The 16,496-nt window shown below is 35.0% G+C and overlaps 1 protein-coding gene across 1 annotated transcript; it reads left to right on the top strand.

The window, feature by feature from the left end:
* The first annotated feature begins 9,502 nt into the window (after positions 1-9,502).
* Positions 9,503-13,987, top strand: LOC138311217 (uncharacterized). The gene is made up of 4 exons (XM_069252709.1): positions 9,503-9,843; positions 10,624-10,830; positions 11,739-11,804; positions 13,223-13,987. Exons 1-4 carry the CDS (start codon positions 9,577-9,579, stop codon positions 13,400-13,402), a joined length of 720 nt encoding a protein of 239 aa, XP_069108810.1. The 5' UTR covers positions 9,503-9,576; the 3' UTR covers positions 13,403-13,987.
* The last annotated feature ends 2,509 nt before the right edge of the window (positions 13,988-16,496 follow it).

The following is a 16,496-nucleotide window of genomic DNA, read 5'->3' as shown; positions in this document are numbered from 1 at the left end:
TGTAGTAATGTATTAGTGTTACTTAGAATATTGTTGGAAATCGATAGATGATTGTGATGGGAATGACTTGGGGTTCGTGGTTTTTATACAACCATTTGATTACTTAAGGAACCATGACATGGAGCAAATCAGAAATTGTCACTTTCCCTCATCAGTGTCCAAAACTGACCACTGTCGAACCCACGTGCGTGTCCGTCGACCCGTGACAGGTTGAGTTTAACGCCCGTCGATTTGTTTTGATAACGGATTTCAAAGTGACCATATGCCAGCAATAGAGTTGTTTACATAGGTACCGATTGTCTTTAAACGAGGTAATCTAGGCAGATATCTATTCCTTATAAACAATGATTTAATTATTGTAATCCATATTATTTTATTAACGTCTCAAACTCTATTACATTAAAATACAATGTATCCGATTAAAACAGTTCTATATGATAGACCATGCATAGAGATCATATAATTTCAATATTAAAAAGAGCCATTCAATACATGAATTATTAAGAGACGGTGAATACAGGCTATCAATAAACTGCCTAGAATATATTAGGAAAAGACAATTTTATCACATTATTCAATATTTATAGTGTTTTATGCATTAGAGTATTTTAAAATAAACAAACATTTATTCCCATTTACCACAGGACGTTGGGAATAAAGAGAAAAAAATCCGTCGTGTAGATCGTTCTATGGTTTTGTCCGGGGACTTTGATTACTCTTTATCACGGACAACACATGTTAGAATTATCGGAATGTTCACGGCTAGATGAAAAATAGAATCAAATGTTTATAAATAATCTGTAGATTTTTTACAGATATTTTTATGCTGACTTCGGGGTTATTAAATTCGAATTCGTGTAATCCTGTTTTCATGACATCTCTAACTTATTAAAAATTATCTAAAATTGTCTATCTACCGAGTTAATTCCGTTGTAATGTAAAATACAAAGAAAAACAAATCAAATTAGAGCGATCTTTAACGACTACATAGTGTTATAATTGTGAATCCAAGAATAGGACTATAAAAAGACACAACATTTATTTAAATTTATTTTATTTATTTACTATGTATCACAGTCTCCCAAAGCACACCACATACACTGGAGTCCGTCCTTACATGACCCTAGCTGTAAATATTACGTTAATTAATCAAACATACATGTATGAATCACTCACTAACGAGGCCAATAGGAAACCACGCGAAAGGGACGTATTATGTCGGTCAATTAAATTAATTAGCACATAGAAACCTGAATCAAACCAGAAATCGCCTGACGAGTCATATAGAACAAACAACTGAATTATAAAGAATTAATCCCATTTGAACGATTGTTTTGTAATTAAGTTGCTGATTAGTATTATTCCTTTTGAAATCCACACGTGCCTTGTAATTTCGAATAAGTTCAGTTTAAAATTCGAATTTCTTGCTTTCATGATAAAAGTCATTCGACTAATTAGGCTTTTGAATCAACGAAAATGAATTGATTACAAACATTTTAGCGAACACAATCCTCAAAACGTATAGTTAGCTGAATATTGAATTTTCTTACATCAACTTATGTATTGTGTACCTGTATTTATTTTCTATTATCTGCTGATGCAGGTGTCTGAATCCCATGTTCACTTTATAATGTTTTAGCGTTTTCGCCAGACTAATTCAGGCCAACATTGCACTTATTGATGAACAGCATCCGCTATTTCGAACAATCATTGTCATCGATCTGAAATTTACCTTTCATCATTTACCACGTTCAATTGATTTCAATTCTTGTTAACTGACCGTCAGGAGATACAGAATGATGTGTGATCTTCATCACAGAGATACTGATATGACGGTAAGTGAAATTAAAATCCTTAATTTCAATATTTTGTAATGTTTTTACTTCAAACACAATTGTAAGATGCAATTTTAAAACAAAATTGTTTGAAGATAATACCGTGCGGATATCCATGTAGTATTATCGACTTCTGTTCTTGAATACTGTCTCCGTTTCTAGACTGGTTTTACTATACTAGATGCAATCACTGGTATTTGTGTTGAACATTTCGTGCATTTTTTATGTATGGAGAATTAACTTCAAACTTATTTAAAAATGACGGGATATCAAAGTTGTCGAAATATGAGAGGAAAAATACCTTTATACCTTTCATATGTGGATATGAAGGATAGGGATGTTCTACCCTCGGGATCACAAAGTGTTGTAAATCCCTCTGCAAGCCTCGGGTTTTATAACATTTTGTGACCCTCGGGTAGAATATCCCTATCCTTCATATCTACATATGAAAGTGTCTGATAATGTACATACATTCCCGGTAATAGTTTTACGGATCGCTTCCTAGTGAAACTTCAGGAGAACAATACCAACTCATACCAGGCGCGTAGCTACGTCTCGAGCGATGGTCCCGAATCCACGGAAGGCAAAATATGTAATTGTTATAATTATATTAATGAGCACATTTGTTGGAATATAATCACTGTTTCATTGGTGGGACCAATAATACCATGTCATCGGAAGATGGAAACGGTACCCGCTTCCTCTTTTAAAACGTATATTGCTGTCATATATTAGATTATAAATTACGCTTCAAACGAGGTTGAAATCGCACTTGGAATTGCAGCTTAATTTCTTTATGGTATATATATATATTGGTAGAGTGTTTGTTTGTCCCTGAACTGTCTAAAACATGGAAATAGAGGTTCCCCAACAAGTGACTGTTGTTTATCAAACTCGAGTTAGTTAATTTTCAAATTTTTAAGACACGAGCTTTAGAGAGTGTCTTGAAAATTAACTAACGAGAGTTTAGATAAACAACAGTCACGCGTTTGGGAACCTTATGTATCCCATAACTTAAACTCTTAATTTATACCGTGGTGACCATTTTCTCGTCTTCATTCAGGGAAACTTACCATCATACACTGTGTAATATCTTTCCGCCATAAAATATAGTGCTTTAATAGTGAACTAATATTCTATTGTTTAATACTTTTAATAAGCATCTACCTGTTATACAGTAATACAATGCATTTTAAATACAATATATTTTAAAGAAAATGTGCTATGAAAAGAAGCCTGGAGTTGAAAGCTTGAAGTTGTAATGCTGCTAATTTCACTGTAACGATATGTAACTTAAACATTTGATATTTAAACATTGACATGTAACTTGATGATTTAGCTCCCCAAAAGCATATGTCGGCCTATAAGAGAGCCGAAATCTAGGAATCGTATATTCCTAGTTTTGAATAAAGCGCCTTCAATCACCACCATGTTCAGTGACTTCGGGTTTTGTCCGATTCCTAATCGTATCACGTGACTGACGTTCGACACGACCTGCACGTAGTGAGCCAGGTAACTAGCGTAAGCACACATGTGTTTGTTTACGTTTTCCTTCTGGCCTATATAAGCAAATCATGCTAGTATATATGTCCACAGATTGAGTATTTGAAACATCCAATTTACACATTACTATGGTGGCTGATTACGGCCATCTCGTGTTGTTGTGTTGTCGCCTTGTCGAGTTGTTGCGGTCTCAAACTGCGACAACCCGAGATTTAACAGTTAAAATGTCGACTTGTACAGAATCTCGTGTTGTCGCGGTAAAATGTCGACTTGTCGTGTTGTCGAGTTGTCGACTTGTCGTGTTGTCGCCTTGTCGTGTTGTCGCCTTGTCGTGTTGTCGAGTTGTCTACTTGTCGCCTTCCTGTTACACATGCGCAAATCGTATGAAACAGCCACTATCTATGGAAACGTATTTGGCCCTGCATTTGTTGTGATAAAACATAGTCTAAACGACTTTAAAAACACGACATGGCGAGCAACTTGGCACTTCCGCGACGTAGCTTGCACGACATATCCCTTATGATTGACGTCATGTCGACATTTACTGTGTCGACTTGTACAGATACAAATCGATAGGCGACTTAGAAAAGTCGTTTGCATCAAAGATTTTAGACCATGTCGACTTAATTATTACGACTTGTCATTGAAATAAAAAGAAGTCGATATCACGAACATCGACTTGGTGCTCAGCGGCTTGTTTTTGTATGTTCGGTAAATTTTGGCTGCTTTATTTGACTCTACCGCACGGCTGTACATGTGATTAATGGTAAGCTTTAAACTGTTTATAAACTTAGATATTATCTTATGGTATTATATTATGAGCTTTTCAAATGCATTAAGACGTTTTGATATGATTTAAAAGCATGGAAATAAGAAAATTTTAATTCATTTTTCTTCAATCATACAACGGAAGTGCATTTTCTGTAATTAATTAATAAACCAAGGTACTATTTTTTTCTTTCAAAAATATATCTTCTATCATGTAGAAATAAGCAATCGTATATTGAATGTCGAAGTTAAATGGCTATACGGGATAACCCCTCAGCACACTGAAGCGTCCATCAGCGGAACGTAAAAATGGCGGAACTAATAAAATTTCTGGTACTTTAGCGTATGACTAAATATACGTTTTGGTTTAAGTATAGGTTTTGGACATAAAAATGTAATTATAACTATGTAAACAAACATATACTTTATATGATATAAAGAAATAAGATGATAAATACTGTATATTTTTACAGTAGATGTATCTATTCTAGGTACAGTGTACTGTATGTGGCCTAAGTTAACTTGGAATTTCTCAAAACCAAAAGAGCCCACCTCATCTCCCACTTCATTCTCGACGAATTTCTAACCAATCTTCATAAATTTTAAAAACATACTAATAAAACTTCACAATTAACAAAGTGTGCATTGTATTGACCATCGATAGTGCTAAAATCCTGTGGCCCCTACTTTCCGGATTAAAATATCCGTGCTTTTGGTTTTTGTCGTTAGACAAGGCTGTTGTACCAAATCGGAATTCCTCGGATGTAAAATATAATGTTCGACCGTTACACCAGAGGCGTTCCGAGTGTACTTAGCGAGGCGGAACTTTTAAGAAGAGTGCACGTGGTGGAAGCCGACAGGTATAAAGTGCTGTCGACCTATATACACGTATACTATATATACATGAGCCTAGTCTTACCATATGCTACTGCTGATATTGATAGGCCTATTGCAACTGTCGTTCAGACGATAATAGATACATTTACTGTGCAGTAGGTCTAACAGAGACATAGATAATATTTAATATTAACGTTAACAGTTAACGTAACTATCTAAATCTCAGGCAGTACCTAGAGTTTGTTACCGAAATTGTCAAACATCTTACTTGAAGTACATTTGCTGTTGTAGCAGATACATGAAAAGTCAGTCAGAAGGCGATTTCTTTTCCGCTTTGATAGTGGTAAGGCTAAAATATACTGTAGGCCTTATCAAACTCAACCAGCATAGAGTGTGTTTTTAAAGATGCTCCACCGCTGACAAATGGTGTTTTTTCATTATCAAAAACAGGAACAGACGATTTTGTATTTTTCTTCAGTTACAAAAGTTACTTACTTTACACCATTACCACCATTGAAAAGTTTGAGCTTCTAATTTTACTTCAAGTTAAAAATATGAAAAATAATTAATTGCATCCCGAAAAAATTCCGTGGCACTATATCCTATATGGAATGAAGTAATGATTGCGCATGCACCAAAGGCGAACTAAATTATCATATGTTATTTTTTGTGCTATTTAGGCATATATGTACAAGATTTAACGCCAATTATTGTTCAAATGATGAATATCATTTATGCTCTGTCGGCGGTGGAGCATCTTTAAGTTATCATTTTTTACATAAGCTTAGACCTCTAAATTTTCCCATTAGCTTCTAAATGCATGGCACTATCAGTAATATATAAATCTAGCAATTCAGTTGAGCATTCACCAGCCTATGAACTGCCTTCAGCTCCTATGATGGCATTTTAATATGGCATTTTTGAGATCCAAAAATGACGTGGGTTAAGTGAAATTTACCGCTGATTAGTACCACCTTCCTGTGATTGTGAAGTCATCTTTCGACGTTAATTTTGTGACGTCACAATCAGTGGAAGCTGGGACTAATCGACAGTAACATGTAATACCCACATTGTTTCTGGATCTCGAAACCAACATACCGGTATGGTGGCATATTACACTTGTTACCCTGGAAATCCCAGCAGATAGCTTTGAAATCAATTGGCTGTTTTGATTTTGAAGAAAATGACATGTTCATCAATTCTATAATCAAAATTGTATATCAATGGTAAATTTTAGCAAAGCACGGCATTTAGTTGGCATTCATAGGCAATATGAACTACAACTGCACAGAGGCAGAGGGTTATTTTAACCAAGAGCTTAGTCCAAGGACAATAACTCTGGGCCATAATTCTTGATAGTGTTTTTAAGCATTAAATGTCTTTCAGTTGGCATACATAGCCAAAATGAATGCCAACTGGATAGAGGCAAATTCCATGAAGCGCACTGTTGGTTTTGCCTCTGTTCATTATTTCTGAATTATTTCGAAAAAAAGACAGATTCAGTAGGCCTATCAAAAGCAAAATTAGGCACTTCAAAAGCCTTTCCTTTCTGAAAGTGTTTTAGTTAAATGTCAATCAGATTCAATGTCCATTTCACTTTTAAAGCGACACGATAGTCAAAATCTTATTTTGAGTTTGTAAAGCTCATGAGGTCCATATATTTTGCGATCGGTTGCTACAAAATACAATACATGCATATACTGTAAAGCTTGCACAGCATATATTCATTATTTTGTATCCTGTTTTGTATTATTGACTTGCTATAAAAAAAGCTTGCTATTCGGCACTTTAATCTCTATTGTGTTGGATTAAAACAGGTAATTTCCCTCGGTGACAGTGGGCACTCTACCGCTCAACTTAAGGGAAATTCCCACAAACTAAAGCTAGTAAGACAAACTGTACACACGCTCCTTTTATATTTTGATGAATTTCACTTACAAGAAATTTGACATAAAGCCAAAACAAACTGCACAATATTTTTTTAAAATATTACAGGTTCAAAAGCAATGGAAGAAAAGATGGAAAAAACGGAATGCAGAAAGCCAATTAAAGTGTTCTCCAAAGACAGACAGGTGAAAAAGGGGATTGTTGCCAGTACATATGAAGAGTTTTCAAACTGTTGTTAGTACATAATAAAGATATTAATTGTCACTGCCACTATCCAACATAACGTAGGATAATAGAAGTACAAATATATTTTACGGTTATATGTACACAATACATATATACAGGGAATCTTAAGTCACTGTAATCAATAATTATTATTAGTATTCTATTTATTTATACTAGGATCTACAAAACAAAATAGTGTATTTTATTACAATCTTAAAGAAATAAGTGGCACTTAATGAGTTAAAACAAATCGTTCACTATAGTGTGATTACACAAAGTAAGCCATAAATCATGCTAGTGCTCCATTAAGAATATATTCTTTGCCAACTGCAAATTGTCTTGTAGGCAAAGAGAAGTTCTTGTTGGATTCAGCAAGGCTGAATTTTGTGTTGGAAGAAGATGGAACAGAGGTAGATAGCTGTTACTGGGAAACACTTGCTCCAAACACCAAAGTCATGCTGCTACAAGATGATGATGTATGGGAACCAGCTGCAGGTAATGGTCATATATCATGGATTAAGGACTATGTATATTATCTCATGAAGTAAACAAGTAATATACACATGGTTCAGCATGAAAACGTGTGTTGAAACTTCAATACTACAGTATAACTTATCTAAACTGGATGTGAACGGGACCAGTCGATTTGTTCGGTTTATACAGGTGTCCGGTTTATAGAGGATAGAACCTTATCACAATATATTCACATGGAAATCATCAGAAGATTTTTCTTATTACAGCATAAACATTTATTCTCACATATGTACATGGTAGAACACAGAATTCCATCCTACGTTTTCTTGGTTTCTGAGGTGTACCTGTGTATGTATGATCCATTTCTCTCGGTGTGCTACATTCAAATGAACTCTCAGAAGTTATGTGTATGTTTTATTGTTGGAATTGACCATGAAAAGTATTCACAACTACAATGTACATGTAACAAAACCGTCGAATGAAAAGTGAAAAGTTGTCACTATCTAGCCCTTAGTATACCGGTATACAGGTAAATCCCCTTAGGCGCCTCATGATCAGTCCCATGTTGTGAAAACATTGTTGCTGGTTTGCCCAAGTTAATTTTTCAAAGAAAGGTATAGTAACATTTCCTAGACAGTTCCGGTTTTCAGAGTATACAGGTTCCGGATTATGCAGGTTTTGGGTACTATAGTTTATTAAGAAATTTGCCGTGACCAAACAAATTAATCGGTATAAACAAGTTTCCGGTTTATACAGGGTTCGGTTTAGACAAGTTATACTGTATTAGTCTATTTGCAGAAAATATCCCAAAGGTTTTCGTTACAAACTTTGAACTAATAAGAAAACAAGAAATGGCTAACACAATGTTTTCTTGAGAGGAAAAATTAGTTTGGACACCTTTTATTATAGGAACAAAATCCTTTATGTATAAATCCAGTAGAATCGCAGGACATTATCAAAATTAATGTAGGGAATATAAAATCTGAAATTGAAAATGAAACAAACCATAGTCTGTATAGAAAAGCACTTTTCAGTTACTGACTTCTAGCTGGTCTGTGGTTTTCTGCATTTAAAATGTTCTGTTGTTTTTCTCTATTTAGGTACATCTGGAAGCTCCACAGACACATGTAAGTTGATGAAATATTTTTTGATAAAAAATATTTATCTCAGCACAATCGCTTTTGTAGGAAAAAACTGTTTATCTTTTAGTTTTCACTCCTTCTCATAATCTTGATATTTCATTTGTTTATCTTTCCTATATAGGACAGTGCCATAAATAGTGTGTGGCATTGTAGTGCTACAGTATCATGGCGGCATTAATTTGATTATGAAAGTATTGTTCATAATGCTGCCAAAAGTACAATATTCACATTTCTTGTAGGGGTAATTAACAGTGTATATATTTATCCTTTACCAAACATGACTCCGTATTTATCAATGGTTTGATTTGTACTTATGCGGTAATGATATATTTGAAAAACAGCATAGTAGCAGTTGTGTTACCGAACGTTTACTTGTAATTTATTGATGTAATCAGACATAAACTTTTTAATTTCAGCAACTACATCATCCAGGGTGATACAGCTTATGGAGAAGTTCAAGCAGAAAAAAGCAGCCAAACCATCACTGGTATGTAGGGGATTGACAGGTTCATGTATTCAGTTCATTTGGCTCAAAGATAACCCATATGAATTACTACTTCCTTTGTAGTTATTAAGAAATTTAGCCAAAAACAATGTTTTTAAGATATCAATTATATTTCAATATGAAGAGAAGAGAGGAGAATTTGGCATATAGTTTTGAATTGCCTTATGTACAACCCATCACATTTACACATAACCAGTTCATTTGTCAAATAAATAATGTGTTAAGTTTTGTAAAGAAATTAAAAGTGGAAAGGGAATATGTTACTATGCTTGCCATTTTAATACAACATTTAGCTAAAAAAAACCTATTATTTTCACAGGGACAAAAGAAAAACAAGCAAACAGTCAATGTGATAGCTGGGTGGCAGCACTACAGTTACCGACATCAAAAATATCAAATAATGAAAAGCACCAAAAAACATTTTGATATAGGGCCTAGGCCCTTACTTTTTGAAAGAAATTCTACATATGAGGAAGTAATGGAAAAAATGAAAACCACCTTTTTCCCAAACGGAAAAAGTTTCCTTGGGAAAATAGGAAAAATGCAAAGCAGGTTAGGAAACGCAAAAGGGGACACCATTGAAGACAGTCCAGTATTTACGCTAGGCACCTTTGTTGACTCTTGCACAGCTCAGAAACCTAGGATCTATATCCTCACTAAAACTCAGGTACAGTATATACATGCATGTACTAGTTTGACAATTTACACTAACCCTGTCAAACTTTTAAGTATATTTTTGTCAATTTTCATATCATAATAAGCATTCTGAAATGATATTTCTATGTTGTTGTGAATTTGTGGGAATTTGTCCATATCAAAAGGTCAATCAGTATGACCTATAGCAATCTTCTCAAGTTTTTTCAAGTGTAGTTTATCTTAAACTTAATGCTTGAAATGGCTGACATAGTTACAATCAACTGCAAGATCCAAAATCCAACATGAACCTGAAATCACTCTCATATTAAATATATATTTAAATGTTCATCTTGACGACTTAAGTTATTAGATGACCTTCCAGGCCCAAGGATCCCCTAGGGCCTGTTGTTGACAACATTCTAGATAAGCTTTTGGGAATTTAAAGTAACTGTTATTCATGCACATAGCAATTTTAATTATTAATAAGAATTAAAAAAAACAGGAGCAGGCAAATAAGTATTTTTCTTCTGTTACAAAAGTTACTTATTTCACACCATTACCACAATTGACAACTTTTAGTCGCTTGTTTTACTTCAAGATGAAAATATCGGAAATTACTTATCGCCTCCAGAACAAAGTCCATGACATTTTGCCCTACGATGTAATGAAGTACTGATTGTGCAATTTAACATAACAATTTATATTAGTAAACACGGATTATTGTTCAAATGATGAGTATCATGTATGTTATGTTAGCTCTGTTGGTGGTGGAGCATCTTTAAGATTTAGATTGAATTGGTACATTTTCCAGATTTCAACATTTGATCCAGACACCAGCTCTGATTCTGACTTCTCACTACCAGATTTAGGATTTGAGTATACCGGTACTGCTTTCAACTCTGCTCAACACACAGTCTCCAACTCTGTGGCTACAGCAGCAGCTGGTGCCCCTTCTGATCAGTCTCTCCTTTCTCCTATTGTACAAGGACCAGTTCCATTAGAGACTTCTACCCCAATGGTATGTATGCATTTTGAGGTCACCTGAGATTATATGATCCCCATCCCCAAGGGTGCTCTAGGAGGGGTAAAATGGACTAAAATTTCAAAAATCTTCTTCTCCTCTCACAGATGTGGTAGAATCAAATACTCTTTTCATACATGTAGATAGAAAGGTGTTAAGGTCCTTTACATAAATTGTGAATTATATGACCCTGGGGTCTCACATTTTCCCCTGGGGAGGGGATAAAGTTTACTATTGGTAATATAGAAAAAAAAAACATTTATGAGCATTATTTGCTCAATTTTCATAGGAATGGAGTCAAACGTGGTCAGAATTATTTGCCTCAAATATAGCATTTTAACATCCATATCAGTCATCGCTGAACACCAGGGACCAGAGAAGTGGGGCCAAACGTGGTCAAAATGACTAAAATTTCAAAAACCCTTCTTCTGAATTCACAGATTTGATGGAACCAAATACTCTTCATAGATTAAAAAGTCAAATTTATAAAATCACCGACTGACTTAAAGTGCCTGACTGGCCAATATTTAGTGTTTGTAATGTCTTTGTTTCATTCTGAATAATTCATTTTATTTTTGCCACTTTTGATATACCAATAAATTTCCTGCATATACTATACATTATTCATCAGAAAATACAGTGAGATTATTGTTATTGATATGTAGAAAGAACAACATACATCTTTGGACTAATACTGAAAATATTTGGATGGAAACATTGAATGGTTACATTAACATTGAATATGTTGGAGTGATGAATTAATTAAAACTAGCTTTCACCCTCTTAATCTTTTGCATGACTCTCAAAATCAATACAAGAAATGTTACAGGTAGAATATTTCTGTTCAATTTGTAAGATTATAGCATTTGAAGATGTTTAAAAAATACTTTGAAATTCTTATTCAGACATTTGCCACATCATCAGCCGCATCATCAGGGACAAATGATTTCAGAGATGCTGGCACACCAACAGTAAGTATTTTTGCTAGGGGAAAAAGGAGCATATTATAACATTTGTAACAGATAGGGGAGAGTTTCTAGTTTAAGTTATACTGGAATTGACCAGTCTGTCTGTCTGTCTGTCTGTCGTCCTCAAACCTTGTCTAAACAACTTATTACTACATTGTACATCAATTTTAAGGAAACTGCTACAAAATATTGAAGACCATTGGTGTCAATGTACAAATAGGCTTTTTTGTTTAGGTTGTTACATGATGTATGGTAACAATGTTACTATACAGGTTTTGTAAAATAGTAAAAAAACTTAATAGTCATTGAATTAATATTTCTTCAATAGCAATAAGATGCTTATTATTATCCTCCGCGAAACTTGTTTCCAGGGGATATCAAATTTGGCTCCATCCGTCCAAGATTCTTTTCCTGGCTATAACTCAATACACGTTCAACGTAGCTCCTTGAAACTTTTTGTATACATCAGCAAAGTGCCCTAATTTTGCCTTTTGCTATTTCGGGTCATTATTGGAATTTTATTTGCTACCATGGAAACTTGGTTGAAAATACCAAATTACTGTTTCTGTTTGTCACCTGCTGTTATTTTTTTCTGTTTTACAATACTCACAAAATATTTAAAGTTATACTTTAATAACTCTTACTTTGAGCTTGATATATACAACATGTATTGGGGTTTTCATACCAACTTCAGGGCACGGGGGATTATGCCATGCTTTGCGGCTACTTGTTTGACATATCAAATGGTCAAAAGATAGTACCTGATAACTATGGAAACAAGATGCATCTAAAGACTTCTGATTGGTCAAAATCTTAATATTGTACCATCTATCTAAAAATGATACAAAATACAGTCATTAAGTTTTCAAAACAGCCAATACCTTTTGGTAACCGAACATTACTATTTGGTTGCCATGCAATTCCATTTGGTTACCATACGATACCACTTGTTAGCTCACCTGGTCCGAAGGACCGAAGTGAGCTTATGGGATACCACAGCGTTCGGCGTCCGGCGTCTGTCAACAATCGGATTTCAACAAGATTTGACTGGTAGCATCCTTATGGGCTACTAACTGAAAATTGTACAAATGATGGGGATGACCACCCGGGGGCCTGAAGGGTGGAGTCAAAAGGGGTCAATTTGGCTATTTCCATATAAATGACTTCTTCTCTGAAACCAAGCATGGGATAGCCCTCTTGGCCTCTTGTTTGCCATACAGTACAATTTGGTTGCCATGTAATACCATTTGGTATCCATGATAAATTAAGCAATACAGTTTTATTTAATAATAATGAGTACTGCAATCGTCGGTTTATCAAGAAAAAATAACTATTTTGAGAAGACTTCAGTTAACTGTTAGTGCTTCGAAAAAGAGTTGAATTAATATTTTTATAAAGTACCAATCCTGTTTTATTTGTAGGTGAGTCTTCGGGTTCCAGATAGCACATGTTGCATATGCTATGAAAGGCAGAAAAACGCGTTTTTTATACCTTGTGGTCACACAGCTTGTATGGTTTGTGGTGTGCAGCTTCAATCATCCAGAAGAAGCTGCCATCAATGTAGAGGAAACATACAAATGGTAAAATCAATATTCGAGTAGAAAAGAAACCACATCAGTGTCTTCAGGTGACTGTTAAGGCCTTTGGCCTCTTGTTAACATGTACATGTCTTTGTCCCTGATATGTTTTAGGCATGTGAAATTATTTCTCTTCATTAGTCATGCATTTAGATCATTATTGTGATTTATACAAAAGATTTATATGTGTTATCCTCTCAAATTGAAGTGTTTTTTAATTAGAATTTTAGCCCATTATTATCAAATGGTGGACTATTCAAATCGCCTTTAGTCTCGTCTATGCTTCAGTATGTTCCTACCTCCATTTGTCATTTAACAATTCTTGTAACTACTACTTATCAGAAAGTACTGTATGGCTCTTTTTCAAATAACATAGGTTTCCCTTGAGCTCTAGATGTGCATAATGTATTTTGGGGCCAAAGCATCAACAAGATGGTCAACAAGTCTGTCTTTCCATCCGTAAACATTTCTTGTTACCGCTATTTCTCAGAAAAGGCTAAGGGGATCCTTCTCAAATTACATATGTAAGTTACCCTATAGCTATGGCCCTAGTTGTGCATATTGTGTTTCGGGACCAATCGGTGAACAAGATGGCCGCCAGGCAGCCATCATGGATTTTGAAAGTTAAAGTTTGTTACCGCTATTTCTCAAAAAGTACAGAAGATCTCTCTCTCAAATTTCACATGCAGGTTTGCCTAGGGCCATAGTTGTGCATATTGCATTTTCGAACCGATCTGTCAACAAGATGGCTAATATGTGGCCATCTTGGATTTTCATAATTGAAGCTTGCTACTGTAAAACATCTCAGAAAGTACTGAAAGATGTAGATTACTCTTTGGTGGGTGCCAAGATCCCTCTGGGATCTCTTGTTAAAATACTGTTATCACTTTTTCTCAGAAAATACTGAAAGGACCTTTATTAATCATTTCTTCTTCTTTGTAATATGCAAAACAGATCTCTAAAATTTGAAAAATTTGTAGGGTCCTCAAGGGTCCTAAAATATTCATTTTTATTTTGGAACATTTAAATGGAAGCACAAAATATTGTAGACAGTGATCATATTGGAATGTCTAGTTGCTTAACAGACTTCATGTAGAGCATCCCTATGTGCACTGTCCTTATCTAACTTTATAAGCAAAACCCAAACCCTATGTGCATTCCACATTTCGAGGGAAAAGCTAGGAAAAAAAATGGAAAAGCAGGGAATTTTGATGGACATGAATAATTCCAGGGGGGGGGGGGGTTTGCAAGATCCCTCTGGGATGTCTTTTTCAAATCGCTTTTCGTCTGTGGTCCGTCCGTCCGTCCGTCCGTCCTTCCGTCCGTTAACATTTCTTGTTACCGCTATTTATCCGAAAGGGCTGAAAGGATCTTTCTCAAATTTCATATGTAGGTTCCTCTAGGGCCCTGGTTGTGCATATTGCATTTTGGGACCGATCGGTGAACAAGATGGCCGCCATCTTGGATTTTGATAGTTAAAGTTTGTTACCGCTATTTCTCAGAAAGTACTGAAGGGATCTCTCTCAAATTTCATATGTAGGTTCCTCTAGGGCCCTAGTTGTGCATATTGCATTTTGGGACCGATCGGTCAACAAGATGGCCGATAGGTAGCCATCTTGGATTGTGATAGTTAAAGATTGTTACCGCTACTTCTCAGAAAGTACTGAAGGGATCTCTTTCAAATTTCATATGTAGTCGATTGTTCCCCTAGGTCCCTTGTTGTGCATATTGCATTTTTACGCTGTTGTACCATCAATGTAGTGAAGTAACACGTATACATCATCGAGCAACTTGTCACTAGCTTGTGAATTACCACCATTTGTTCTGCGTATCAATTCCTCTTTCGGTGTATCACGTTTTCTCTCTAGTGCGAGTTCATATAAGCCCGATCGTATACCACAAAGTTCATTAATATTGCCATGGTAAATTTCGTTCAATTTTTCTTTAAATTTCAGGCGGTCGTTACTTCCGATAATTTCAGATAGATGACTGAAAATTTCACTGTTACTCTGTGATAATACAAGGTCATCATCACTGTCTTTGACTGACTCCTCGTGAGCCTCGCCGGGTGTATCACCACTCATACATTACATATCACCTACAGAAATGTACAGTTGTATTTTACATATTTCTCTTTTTTAGAAATGTTCAGTTCAATATTCTCATAGTAAATGTAATACTCACACAAATTTCCGAGACTTTCACCTGCCGTTACTTTCTTTAAATCCAAGTAACATTCGGAGCTGTTGTAAACAATCTTCCTTGATTCAAGGTGTCCATATTGAATAAAAAATTATAAATTATTTACATGCGTAGACACTCCACTTTCGTTAGTTTTCTTTTGTATCTCATTGTATGTTGTGATTGATAACGCTTACGTTTTCATTTTTATGTCGGTTTTGATATAAGCGTTTTAACGACTAATCATCTACATTGTAAACGCGAAAAATATAGTGTTTTTTAACCAATATTAAAGGGAAAATGACGCCATTTTCACCCGATGTAAAGGACGCGGAAGATCTAGGCAAACGGTATATGATATTAAAAAATATTCTTTCATATGTAGATATGAGAGATAGAGATATTCTACCCGAGAGTCACAAAATGTTGCCGAGGGTCTTATAACATTTTGTGATCCCAAGGGCAGAATATCCCTATCCTTCATATCCACCAATGAAAGAGTATTTTTCTCTTATACCTTGACGTTTTATTGCAATTATACTGCTATGAATTTCCTATTTTCTGCCATTTTGAAATGAATTAAAAAATGTGACTGCAAGTCAATTCTCCATACATGATACATTTGCAACACAAATTCTATTGTCTGTATCTTTTAAAGTAAATACAGAATAATTTCTGAAAAAAAAATTAAAATTGTACAGAGAAAATAGTAATTTTTTGTATGACGTCACGAGGCTTTATTGCATGCAATACAGCTTCAGGCGACATGGGTGTATTGCCCTAGACCAGGCAGTATTGCACGTGTAGGTATAGAGAAATATATATATTATAAGACTTGTCATATAAGGGTTTGAAGGATAGGTCTATTGCACCTGATGAGTCATAAGTTAGGTGTAACCTTGGGTTCGGGACAATTCCGAATGTCAGGTAACATGTA

The sequence above is a fragment of the Argopecten irradians genome, chromosome 16 (assembly GCF_041381155.1).
Source record: "Argopecten irradians isolate NY chromosome 16, Ai_NY, whole genome shotgun sequence".
Classification (NCBI taxonomy): Eukaryota; Metazoa; Mollusca; class Bivalvia; order Pectinida; family Pectinidae; genus Argopecten; species Argopecten irradians.
The sequence above is the reverse complement of the archived record's forward strand: the minus strand, read 5'-3'. Positions and strand labels throughout refer to the sequence as shown.